This window comes from Bos indicus x Bos taurus, chromosome 7, assembly GCF_003369695.1.
Source record: "Bos indicus x Bos taurus breed Angus x Brahman F1 hybrid chromosome 7, Bos_hybrid_MaternalHap_v2.0, whole genome shotgun sequence".
Classification (NCBI taxonomy): Eukaryota; Metazoa; Chordata; class Mammalia; order Artiodactyla; family Bovidae; genus Bos; species Bos indicus x Bos taurus.
Genome location: NC_040082.1, coordinates 106,770,785 through 106,782,166, shown reverse-complemented (window position 1 = coordinate 106,782,166; position 11,382 = coordinate 106,770,785). Strand labels below are relative to the sequence as shown.

Here is an 11,382-nt window from a genome sequence, read left to right as displayed (position 1 = left end):
CCATCCCTGGGTCAGGAAGATCCTCTGGAGGAGGGCTTGGCAACCCACTCCAGTCTTCTTGCCTGGAGGATCCCATGGACAATATGGTCCATAGTCCTTAAGGTCCGATACAACTGAAACGACTTAGCACGCACACGTGTTCTGGATTAAAGTCAAAGCAGGATATCCTGCAATTGCCACAAAAGCGCTGAAAAACCTGCTTCCATTTCCACTTCTATTCCATCTCATCTTTGTGAAGCAGGGTTTTCTGCAGTGACAGCAACCAGAATGAGATTCCAGAGTAGACTGGACATAAGCAACACAACTCAGATGTCATTGTCTCCCATCAGCCCCAGATGGGACCATCCAGTTGCAGGAAAACAAGCTCGGAGCTCTCACTAATTTGCATTATGATGAGTTGTGTAATTATTTCATTATGTATCACAATGTAATAATGAAATAAAGTGCACAATAAATGTAATGCTCTCCAATCATCCTGAAACCATACCCGTGCCCTGACCCCCTCTATTCATGGGAAAATTGTCTTCCAGAAAACCGGTCCCTGGTGACAAAAAGATTGAGGACTGCTGTGTTCAGTCAGTTCAGTCGCTCAAGTTGTGTCCAGCTCTTTGTGACCCCATGGACTGCAGCATGCCAGGCTTTCCTGTCCATCACCAACTCCGGAAGCTTGGTCAAACTCATGTCCATCGAGTTGGTGATGCCATCCAACTATCTCATCTTCTGGCGTCCCCTTCACCTCCCGCCTTCAATCTTTCCCAGCAACAGGGTCTATTCCAATGAATCAGTTCTTCGCATCAGGTGGCCAAAGTATTGGGGTTTCAGCTTCAGCATCAGTCCTTCCAGTGAATATTCAAGACTGATTTCCTTTAGGATGTACTGGTTTGATCTCCTCGCAGTCCAAGGGACTCTCAAGAGTCTTCAACACCACAGTTTAAAAGCATCAGTTCTTCGGCATTCAGCTTTCGGAGACTTCAGATTCAACCGGAATGGGGCAGAACATCAGACCACCACCAGGGGGCTCCCACTGAGTTCCAAGAGACGGGCAGGGGTGTCACTGGGTCGTAGAACGGGAAAAGTTTGGGACAGGCTCCTCTGGCCACTGTAAAGGGAGTATGCTGGGGTTAGGGGGCCCCATAAAGATCTGGGAAGAGGAAACCCTGGCCAGGATGGAGTTGTTTCGGCCGGTCACTCAGGAGGTCCTGAGTGCACCCCCGGCCGCTCCGGCAGGGGCCGTGGTCCGCGCGTCTTTGCCTGGAGGGTGTGGCCTAGCAGCAGAGGCGTGGTTGGGGGCGGGGCCTTCGCGAGGCGGGGCCGCGCGGAACCCCGGCAGCGGCGGCCGAGGCAGGAAACCGGGGCTTGGCCCCGGCGGCGCCGGCGCGCGATTCCATCCCAGTCCCCGTCCTAGCCGAGCGACCCTAGGGCCGGAGCATGGACTCAACAGAGCCGGGTAGGCGGTCCGGGACTCGTGATCCTCGAGGGGCCTCTCCCGACCGTATCCTACTTCCTAAATCAGTGAGAGTCCCCTCCTGACCCTCTCTGTCCGGAAAGCTGGGAGAGGAGTTCCTGAATGGGGAGGACGCGGGAATTCTCCACTGTGGGGACTCCCAAGCTGAGAGGGGGTCCGGGACACCAGCCCCTGACCCCCTCCCCCGTAGGAGTTCACCCCGGATGTCTGGGGGAGGGGGCCCAGGAAGGGGAAGTGGCCGCTTCTGCTTCTGATATTTGTGATGGGGGCAGGGTGTCACGACTGCTGATGGAGAGGGCAACGCGGCAGGATCCCCACCCAGCTACTCCATTGCCCAGGGAGGGGAACATGCTGGTCTGCGCCCCCTAGAAGGGGTGCCTGCAGCAGAAACGTGGCGAGGTCCGACTTTGTTTCCGCCAGTCTTTGTGTCTCTGATTTGCATATTGAGTGTCATTTGGTCTTTATGCCTCTCCGGGTTTCAATCTGCCCGTGTGTGTTTCTGCCGCGGGCCCTGTGCTGGTCTGTCCCACGTGTATTTCCATCTGTCTGGCCTGAGGTCCATGTGGCTCCATTGTCAAGCTGTCTCTGTCCCTGGAGATAGTGTGGCTGTATCTAGGACATCTGTTTCGTCACTTTGCTTCTAGGCCCATGCATGTGTGGGTGTCTCTGCTTCTCCAAGCCGCGGTCTCTGTGTTGGGTTGTGCCTGAGTCCGTCTGCCTGTCCTGAGTCGGGCCCCACCCAAGCCCACACTCCCGCCATCCCAGCTCAAACACCCACACCATCCTGCACTCCCCATGGGTCCAGAACTCTATCTCTCTTTCTTTCGTTTCTCTTTCCCTCCACCCTCCCACCCCACCTCCCCTCCCCCATCCCCCCACCCCCGATCCCACCCCCACCCCTGCTCGCCATCCTCACCCTCCAAACGACCTGCCAAGGTGCAGTGGGTGGAGAGAGGCTTCTGTTGCCCCATGTGTGATACTCCCCTCTCCAAGGGTTACCCCCGGCTCCTGAGAGCAGGAAGAGGTACAGTGACATCTTCCGAAGCCTGGACAACCTCGAGATCTCACTGGGGAACGTGTGAGTCTGAGCCTGAGTCACCCCAAATTCTGCCAGGATCCCTAAATCCCTAACCATTTAGATGCCCAAAGCCCCTTTAGGAACCTGCAGCTTCTGGATGCACTTACCTAATAACCCAAGAAGCCTAAGAGAGGGCCTTCAACACATCTGAATATCCCCAAATTCAACCCCCTAAACCCACCAGCAACCCCCAGAGCGATCCTAGGGCCCCCACGTATCCTTGTGATGCTTGTGATCCCTTAAAACATTGGAGAGCTTTATAATGCTACTCTAAACCCCAAAGTTACCCAGGATCCTTCAAATTCTATCTCAAATTTCATTAAAAAAAAAAAAGCTCACTTACTTCCCTCCCTAAAGTCCCATCCCTCAGGACCCCCAGATATGACAGATGTCACAGAGGTGATATCTAGGACCATCCCCAAACTGCCCTGGGGTCCCTAGCACCCTAGGTGGGACAGACTCGGTGGAGGGTGGCATCCTGACTCCCTGACTTCCCAGGACTCTTGAGATGCTGGCTGGAGACCCTGTGATTTCAGGAGATCCAGAACCTGACAAGAACCCCACAGCCGCTTTGGTGAGAGATGGAACCCAGGGGACAGGGAGAAGGGGCCTCAGAGGACAGACCGAGGAAAGTGGGGCACTTGCACTGCGTGTTCCTGAATGCTGTCTCCTCCCACCCCTCAGACCAGTGAAACCAGCCGTTGGAGTGGCCCCTCCCCAGAGGATCCTGCACCCCTTACAGGTAGGGGGCTCTGGGCCCAGAAGCATGGGGGCAGAAAGGAGTCCTTCATCACCAACTGCCTGTTCCGTGCACCAGGGACATGGCAGTGCACACAGCAGACATGAACCCCTGTCCTCAGGGAGCCCCAGTCTCAGCAGAGAATTCGTGTAAGATAGCAACCTGGATACGTAAAAGCAAGGCAGTGTTTGGAGAAGCCATAGGATGTAGAACAGGGTTCACTGGTCTGGTCTGAGGGCTCAGGGAAGTTTCAGAGGTCCACCCATCTGCCCCAGGGGAGGAACTGGACTTGCGGCTCATCCGAACCAAGGGGGGCGTGGATGCAGCCCTGGAGTATGCCAAGACCTGGAGCCGCTACGTCAAGGATTTGCTGGCCTGGACTGAGAAGAGAGCCAGTTACGGTGAGGGCTCCTTGGGCCCAGTCCCAGGCCCTGCGCTCGACCCTGCAGTACTCGCACCCCACCTAACTCAGACCCCTGCTGTCTACCCCCAGAGCTGGAGTTTGCCAAAAACATCATGAAGATTGCTGAGGCTGGCAAGGTGTCAATCCAGCAGCAGGTAGCCCTGAGCAGACACTGGCCCCCAGAGCCCAACCCCTTCAGAATCCCAGCTGGGCCCTCCTAGATCCTCAGCATCCTCTAACACCAGCTGCCTCTCCCCTCCCCAGAGCCAAATGTCATTGCAATATATCTACCTCCTGTTTCTGGAGCACGACCTCAGCCTAGGAAACCTGGCCATGGAGACACTGGCCCAGCAGAAAAGAGACTACTACCAGGTGAGGGGGCCCCTCATGCATCATTTCTCTACAAGCATCCGGGGAGGCATCATTACCATCAGCACCATTTGCTGATGAGGAAGCCGAGACCAGGGATGCTGCGGAACTTGCCCAAGGTTACCCAGCAGAGATTCAAACCAGGCTTCCTGTGTGATTACAAAACTGCTTTTGTTTGTCCGCGGGCCATGGGGCAAGATGCTGAGTGTACTCAGGAAGAGAGCCTTGGCATCCCCAGCTCCAGACCCAAAGGATGGAAGTGACCACCGAGATTCTTTGCGGAGAGGCCACGGGGGTAGGGGAGGGCAGATCTGGGGGAGAAGACCCAGGAGAGGGTGTAGACCTAGAAAAGGGTCCAGAGGGTGAAAGACGTGTGGCCCCGGTGAATGGGATGACCAAGCAACCCAGGCAGCATTCCTCATTCCCCATCCTTCCCAGCCCTTGGCTGCCAAACGGACTGAGATTGAGAAGTGGCGGAAGGAGTTCAAGGAGCAGTGGATGAAAGAGCAGAAGCGGATGGTGAGGCCTAGGGTTGCGGGCTGGGAAAGCAGGTTGGGGGAGGAGATGAAGAAGCCGGAAGACTCGTCCCTCTTCCGCCCCTAGAACGAGGCGGTGCAGGCGCTGCGGCGGGCCCAGCTCCAGTACACGCAGCGCAGCGAGGAGCTGCGGGTGCGTTCCCAGGTATCGCCGGAAGACCTGGCTCTCCAGGCCTCACCAGGCCCCAACAAACAGCAGGAGCGGCGGCGGCGCTCTCGAGAAGAGGCCCAGGCCAAGGTGGGGACGGTGCCCCGCTGCGCTTCGGCGCCCCCAGCCCCACGGATCTCTCCCATACACGCTCCCTGCCTCGGTTTCTCCAGGCACAGGAGGCCGAAGCGCTGTACCAGGCCTGCGTCAGAGAGGCCAATGCGCGGCAACAGGAACTAGAGGCCGCCAAGCAGCGGATCGTGTCACACGTGCGCAAACTGGTGCTGCAGGGGGACGAAGTGCTGAGGCGGGTGAGACCCTAACCCGACGGCTGCCCGCCACGCTCATTAGCACCACTGGGCCTCACCTGCCCCTAGACCGCCTCTGGTGCACCAGGACTCGCTCCCTCTCCTGGGACAGCCAGTTCCCGCCCCCAGACCCTGACAGCACTTCCTTTCTCGTTCCCCACTCAAGGGGTCCTCCCCCGAGGTTGACCCACCCGGGTTCTGATCACACCCCTATGCCAGCGGCAGGCTCAATCCCTCAGCCACCTCCCACTGCCCTGCCCGGCCCCCAAGCCTGGACCAGCCTGGATGGAGCTGGTGTCGCTCAGGGTCAGGCCACGCCCCAGGCTCCCAGGCTCTGCCCCTCTCACACGCGGGCTCCGGCCCTCTCACACGCGGGCTCCGCCCCTCTCACACGCGGGCTCCGCCCCTCTCACACGCGGGCTCTGCCCCTCTCACACGCGGGCTCCGCCCCTCTCACACGCGGGCTCCGCCCACAGGTGACCCTGGGATTGTTCGGGCTTCGAGGGGCTCAGGCAGAGCATGGCCCCCGCGCCTTCGCTGCCCTGGCCGAGTGCTGCGCTCCCTTCGAGCCCGGCCAGCGATACCAAGAGTTCGTGAGGGCCATAAGGCCCCACTCCCCACCGCCCCCGCCACCCGCCTATTCTTTCCAGGAGTTCACGCACAGGTGGGTCCCCAGGAGCAGGGTCAAATAGGAAGCCAGGGAGACGCGGCGGCGCCAGGCATTTGGGTGGGGTTGTCCTAGTCGTGGGAGGGTTGGGAATTTGGGGTTACTGCACTGGGGGCGATGATGCCCATGGCCATAAGGGCTTGCAGACCTAAGTCCTTGAAGTTGGGTCCTAAAAGGGATGCCAGGGGTGATGTCAGTCCCAGGCCAGCTTCCTGATTATCAGAGCCCTCAAACCTCTCCTCTCAGTTCCCCCCTGGACACAAGAAAGAAGCTCTCTGGAGCACCCCCTCCACAGCTGGATGAGAGTGCAGCTGAGCCAGGCCCTTGGGAAGACACAGGCACAGGCTGCCAGGGTGAGTACCGTGGAAGGCGGGCAGGAGTGGTGTGGGGAGAAGGCCACACCTGACTGGCCTGCCCCTCCCTAGGAGCTCCGGGCCCCACTGTGGGCAGCGATGTGGACAGTGTGGGCGGCAGCAGCGAGTCTCGCTCCCAGGACTCTCCCACTTCCAGTCCAGGTGGGACCATCCTCGGCCCCTGGCCAGGCTCCGACCCTCAATCTCAAACCCTCTTTCTTTGACCTCTGACCTACCCTGCATCCCTGACCTATTTTCTCAACCTCTGACCCATTCTCTTGATCCAACTTGGAACCACCACTACCCTCAGGTTACTGACCTATATTCTTCAGCCCCTAACCCCTGATCTGTCTGACCCCCCTGACCTCTGACCCTTTCCCCAAGGGCATCCGTGGGTGCTTTGGGAAGGCTGAAGACCAGGAAGGTCTCCTTAGCCTTGGAGCTTCCCCCATGACCTCTGTGACCCTCACCCTCTGTAACCTTCTGACTCCAGGCTCTGGCACAAGGCGGCTGGTAAAAGTGTCATCCATAGGCACCGAGTCTTCAGATGACTTTGAGGAGCGAGACCCTGGTGAGGCTGGAAGCAGGTGGAGGTGGGCTGGGGATGGATTAGGCACTTCTGACCCCTGTCTCCCTCCCTGCAGACCTGGGAGATGGGCTGGAGAACGGGCCAGGGACCCCCTTCAAGAAGTGGATACTATCCAACGCGGCCCAGACCCACCGGTTGCGGCGGCTGCGGGGCCCAGCCAAGTGCCGAGAGTGTGAGGCTTTCATGGTCAGCGGGACAGAGTGCGAGGAGGTACGGCCTGGGCTGACGACCTAATGACTTCTGCTGACCCCCAGTGACCTCTCTGACCACAGGCATCTCCGTGACCTGAGATTCCTAAGACCTTCCCATGAGAGGCCTGCCCTGATCTGATGCTCCCCTATGAACCCCCTGAGTATCTCTATGACCTTCTCTCCCCACTGACCCTCATTACCGTCCCTCAGTGCTTTCTGGCCTGCCACAAGCGCTGCCTCGAGACCCTACTGATCCTCTGTGGACATAAGCGGCTACCAGCCCGGACGCCCCTGTTTGGGGTCAGCTTCCTGCAGCTGCCCAGGGACTTCCCGGAGGAGGTGCCTTTTGTGATCACCAGGTGCACGGCCGAGATAGAACAGCGCGCGCTCCACGTGCAGGTGCTGCCTTGACCTTTGACCACCCCCAGTAGTGACCCAGCCCTCTCAATGGCCAGACTGCAAGCCAGGTGTCCACTTCCCACCCCTGCCCTGCAGGGCATTTATCGGGTCAGCGGGTCCAGGGTCCGCGTGGAACGGCTGTGCCAGGCTTTTGAGAATGGCCGAGCATTGGTTGACCTGTCAGGGAACTCACCTCATGATGTCTCGAGTGTTCTCAAGAGATTCCTCCAGGAGGTGGGTGCTCAGTGGCTTGGGACTCATGGGCCAGATGGGCTCAGGCTGAGGACCCTCTGCAGCCCACCCACACCCATATCCCCCCTGCCATTCCACCCCCAGCTCACTGACCCCGTGGTCCCCTTCCACCTCTACGATGCCTTCATCTCTCTGGCTAAGACCCTGCATGCAGACCCTGTGCACGACCCTGGGACCCCCAGCCCCAGCCCTGAGGTTATCCGCTCGCTGAAGACCCTCTTGGTGCAGCTGCCCGACTCTAACTACAGCACCCTGCGGCACCTGGTGGCCCATCTGTTCAGGTGTGCACTGTCCTTGATCTTGACACGTGACTTCTGATCTGAGGCTCAGACTGTTGTGCCCTCCTTAGACATGGGACCACTGACCCCTGACACTGACTTCTGACCTTTGTATGTGTTTTCTGAGCTCTGAAACTTAATACATGACTTCTGACTTTGGATGCTGACCCTTGACCCCCATCTCCAGGCTTGTGGCTACTGGTCGCAAACAATGACCAGGACCTCTTACCCATGACTTGAGCAAGTCGCCACTAGCCTGGTTTGCAGGTCCTACCCAGTGACCAGTAATCAGACACTCAGGGCCCTGATCCTTCTGCTCCTTCTGCTCCTTCTGCTCCAGGGTGGCTGCACAGTTTGAGGACAACAAGATGTCTGCCAACAACCTGGGCATTGTATTTGGGCCGACACTGTTGCGGCTGCCCGACGGTCCAGGGCCAGCAGGTGCCGGGCCTGTCACCTGCCTGCTGGATTCCGCACACCAGGCTCAGCTCGTCGAGTTCCTCATTGTGCACTATGAGCAGATCTTTGGGCCTGACGAGCTCCTCCTGGCCACTGAGCCCCTGCCCCGAGACCCCAGCCCACCCCCTGCGACCCTCCCAGCTAGCCTCCAGCCACCACACTTACAACTTGTCCTGGACCCCCTGCCCTTATCCCTAGCCTCAGACCGGGACCCAGACGCCATGCTCCTTGGTGCCCTGGAGAAGCATCCCGAGGCCACGCTCCCAGAGGTAGGAACCTGCTGGGCCCACAGACATGGGGAGAACCTGCTCTCCATGTAATCCTCCCACTCTCTCTCCTGTCTTCCTTCCTTCCTTCCCCTTTAAAATTGTCTATTTCATTCCCTTCCTCCTTTATTATTGACCCTGCGCTCATCCTGAAAGGAAAAGTAAGGAATGGAGTGGTGGGAAATAATGGGATAACAACAGGGTACAGCCTTGCAGAGATCCTAACATGAATACTATTGATTCCTTCAACAGAATATTTATTGAACACCTACTGTGTGCCAAGCATTGTTCTAGGCATTACATATGTATCAGCAAAATACTCAGAGTCCACCCTCTTGGTTGCCTCCCTTCTAGTGAGGAAAAAACCAACAATAAACAAGATATACGATACAAAGTTATACAAAGGTATATAGGATGTTACAAGGTGATGAGTACTCTAAAGGAAAGAAAGGGTTGGGTAAAGTAAGAGACGTCAAGGGCACCAAGGTGAGAGGTGGTGGGCAGTTTGTAACGGTAAATAGGAGGCTGTGGGTGCGTCCCATGAAGAAGATGAGTCCGCTCAAAGACTAGAAAGATGTGAGGGGGAAGTAAGCCAGGTGGAGAACAGGGAAAGGGTGTTCCAGGCAAAGGGAACAGCCAGTACAACAGCCCTGAGGTGGGACCATGCCTGCTGTGTTCAGGACACAGCCCTATGCTGTAATGAATGAGTGAGGGGAAGGTGGTAGGAAGTGAGGCCAAAGAGGGGTGTGCAAGCCTCCATTGACTGCATACCTACAGTGCAGGTGAGTTTGCATAGTAAGTGCCCTAAGAGGTACCTACTGTTAGTGAAAACCATATATAGATGGGACTCTTAGGGGAGGCTTCCTGTCCCTCAGGTCCTGATATACTCACCATTCCTGAGAGCTTGGATCTCCCCTGTAGCACCCCAGAGCCGGAAAAGGGGCTGTGAGTGAGGTGTGGGACTCAGAACTTCAGAAAGTGCTCAGGACCGAGAGAGAGCATTCCAACTGCTATTAGCATTTAGCGAAAGGATAAACTAAAAGGTACACAGATAAGCTAAAAAAGCAGGCCTAAAATTGCAGAAAGTATAGCAGGATGGAGATCAGTAGTTCACCCCTTCCTAACGGAGAGATGGCTGTCACTTTCCAGGCTGGTCCTCTGCTGCCTGTAATGCGGGAGACCTGGGTTCGATCCCTGGGTCGGGAATATCCCCTGGAGCAGGGAATGGCAACCCACCCCGGTATTCTTGCCTGGAGAATCCTGTGGCCAGAGGAGCCCAGTGGGCTATAGTTCATGGGGTCGCAAAGAGTCAGACACAACTGAGTGACTAACAACCAACAACCTCTGCTGAACAAAGACATTCCCACTTTACAGAGCCCACAGTTGAGATTAATGACACCTCTTCTCAGGAGGGCAAGCAGTACATTCTTGAGGGCATCATCTCTCCCCAAATAACAAAACTGAAACGAGGAGCTTTGGCATGTTCAGGAGTCTCCAAGAACTGGGATTTTATTGCTGGTTCTAGAGTCTCCAGTGTTCTTGCCTGGAGAATCCCAGGGACGGTGGGGCCTGGTGGGCTGCCGTCTACGGGGTCGCACAGAGTCGGACACGACTGAAGCGACTTAGCAGCAGCAGCAGCAGAGTCTCCAAGAACTGCGATTTTATTGCTGGTTCAAGAATCTCCAAGAACTGGGATTTTATTGCTGGAGGTCTCATTCCTGGGTTTCTTCTTACAGATTTCAACTCTGCAGAGTGAGCAGGAAGAGGAAATAACCGAAGACATCAAAAATGAGGGAGGGGAAGGTGAGTGTGTTGGAGGTTAGCCCAGGGTTCTGGGGTTGCTCCTGCCCTGGGGTCGCTGGACTTTGTGATGACAATGGAGGGTGGTATCCAGAGGACTTTGGGGTGCTTAGCATTGACCACCCTATCCCACAGTGTCCAGCCAAGGGTCTGAGGACTCACCCCTGGGGACACAGCCTCGTGGCCACTTCAGCCGCCAGCCAGTGAAGTATCCTCGGGGAGGTGTGCGGCCTGTCACCCACCAGCTGTCTGGCTTGGCCCTGGTGGCTTCCAAATTGTCCGAGGAGACCTCCGTCACATCAGTGCCCCAAGGGAGCTTGCAGAGGCGAGGACCCAGCCCTGCCGCTACCATCCGTGAGGACAGCCCTCTGTGCCGCACCCCTCTGCCCAAGCATTTTGAGATCACCCAGGAGACAGCCAGGCTACTCTCCAAGCTGCACAGCGAGTCTGTGCCCACGGCCACCTGCTGCCCAGACCCCCAAACTGAGGAGGCTGAGGATCGCCTCTGACTATTCCAGCACTCTGATCAAGAAGGCCAGGACTGAGAAGATGGGCCCAACTTCCCAGGAGTTAAATGTTGGGGTGTCTGGAGAATTCCTCTGAGGAAAGACTACATGGCCTAGTGGAGAACTAAAACTCTTTTGGCGGTACCAGCTTACCCTCTACAAGACACAGGTCAATGTCAAGTATCAGGGCCACTCAGGTTCAGAGGTTACTCAGGGTCAATATAGGTCATGGGATCCTTGAGACAGGGGTGCTTTTTGCTACTTTGGTTGTGGCCACTCCCCCATCTCTGTCTGCCTCCTTAGCTGATCCCAAGTGACCAGATCTTGGAGGGTGTGGCAACCCAGACTCAGCATCCTGGTGGTGCCTGGGGTCTGGTGGCCTCTGAATAAACTGTGTCTTTTATATCCTTGAGTGTCTTTCTTTGCTGGGGGAGGGTGACACAGGAGAGGTCGGTAAGGCAGCAGTCTTCCGCTTCATTTTCACCGACTACAGAAGCCAAAGCCCTCTTATTTTCACCTCAGAACACCGCCGAGCACGTACAGGCGGTAGAGGCTGGGCCTGGACACCTGGCTGAG

General features: G+C 57.0%; 1 protein-coding gene across 2 annotated transcripts; it reads left to right on the top strand.

The window, feature by feature from the left end:
• The first annotated feature begins 1,314 nt into the window (after nucleotides 1–1,314).
• Nucleotides 1,315–11,211, top strand: GMIP (GEM interacting protein). 2 transcript variants are annotated; one of them, XM_027548412.1, is made up of 22 exons: nucleotides 1,315–1,447; nucleotides 1,738–1,864; nucleotides 2,459–2,543; nucleotides 3,042–3,117; nucleotides 3,228–3,285; nucleotides 3,558–3,683; nucleotides 3,776–3,840; nucleotides 3,950–4,057; nucleotides 4,493–4,573; nucleotides 4,658–4,828; nucleotides 4,912–5,049; nucleotides 5,523–5,710; nucleotides 5,960–6,066; nucleotides 6,139–6,228; nucleotides 6,560–6,637; nucleotides 6,711–6,865; nucleotides 7,057–7,245; nucleotides 7,342–7,479; nucleotides 7,582–7,778; nucleotides 8,116–8,503; nucleotides 10,237–10,303; nucleotides 10,436–11,211. In XM_027548412.1, the coding sequence occupies exons 4-22, from the start codon at nucleotides 3,052–3,054 to the stop codon at nucleotides 10,807–10,809; spliced, it is 2,784 nt and encodes a 927-aa protein (XP_027404213.1). In that variant the 5' UTR covers nucleotides 1,315–1,447; nucleotides 1,738–1,864; nucleotides 2,459–2,543; nucleotides 3,042–3,051; the 3' UTR covers nucleotides 10,810–11,211. The 2 variants fall into 2 exon arrangements, with proteins under 2 accessions (XP_027404213.1, XP_027404212.1); XM_027548411.1 differs by lacking the exon at nucleotides 1,738–1,864.
• The last annotated feature ends 171 nt before the right edge of the window (nucleotides 11,212–11,382 follow it).

Bases quoted from the DNA above. Each gene is read 5' to 3' on its own strand.
- GMIP (XM_027548411.1), top strand. The intron at 3,118-3,227 runs GTGAGAGATGGA...CCCACCCCTCAG, and splicing joins AGAACCCCACAGCCGCTTTG to ACCAGTGAAACCAGCCGTTG. The intron at 7,480-7,581 runs GTGGGTGCTCAG...TTCCACCCCCAG, and splicing joins TCAAGAGATTCCTCCAGGAG to CTCACTGACCCCGTGGTCCC.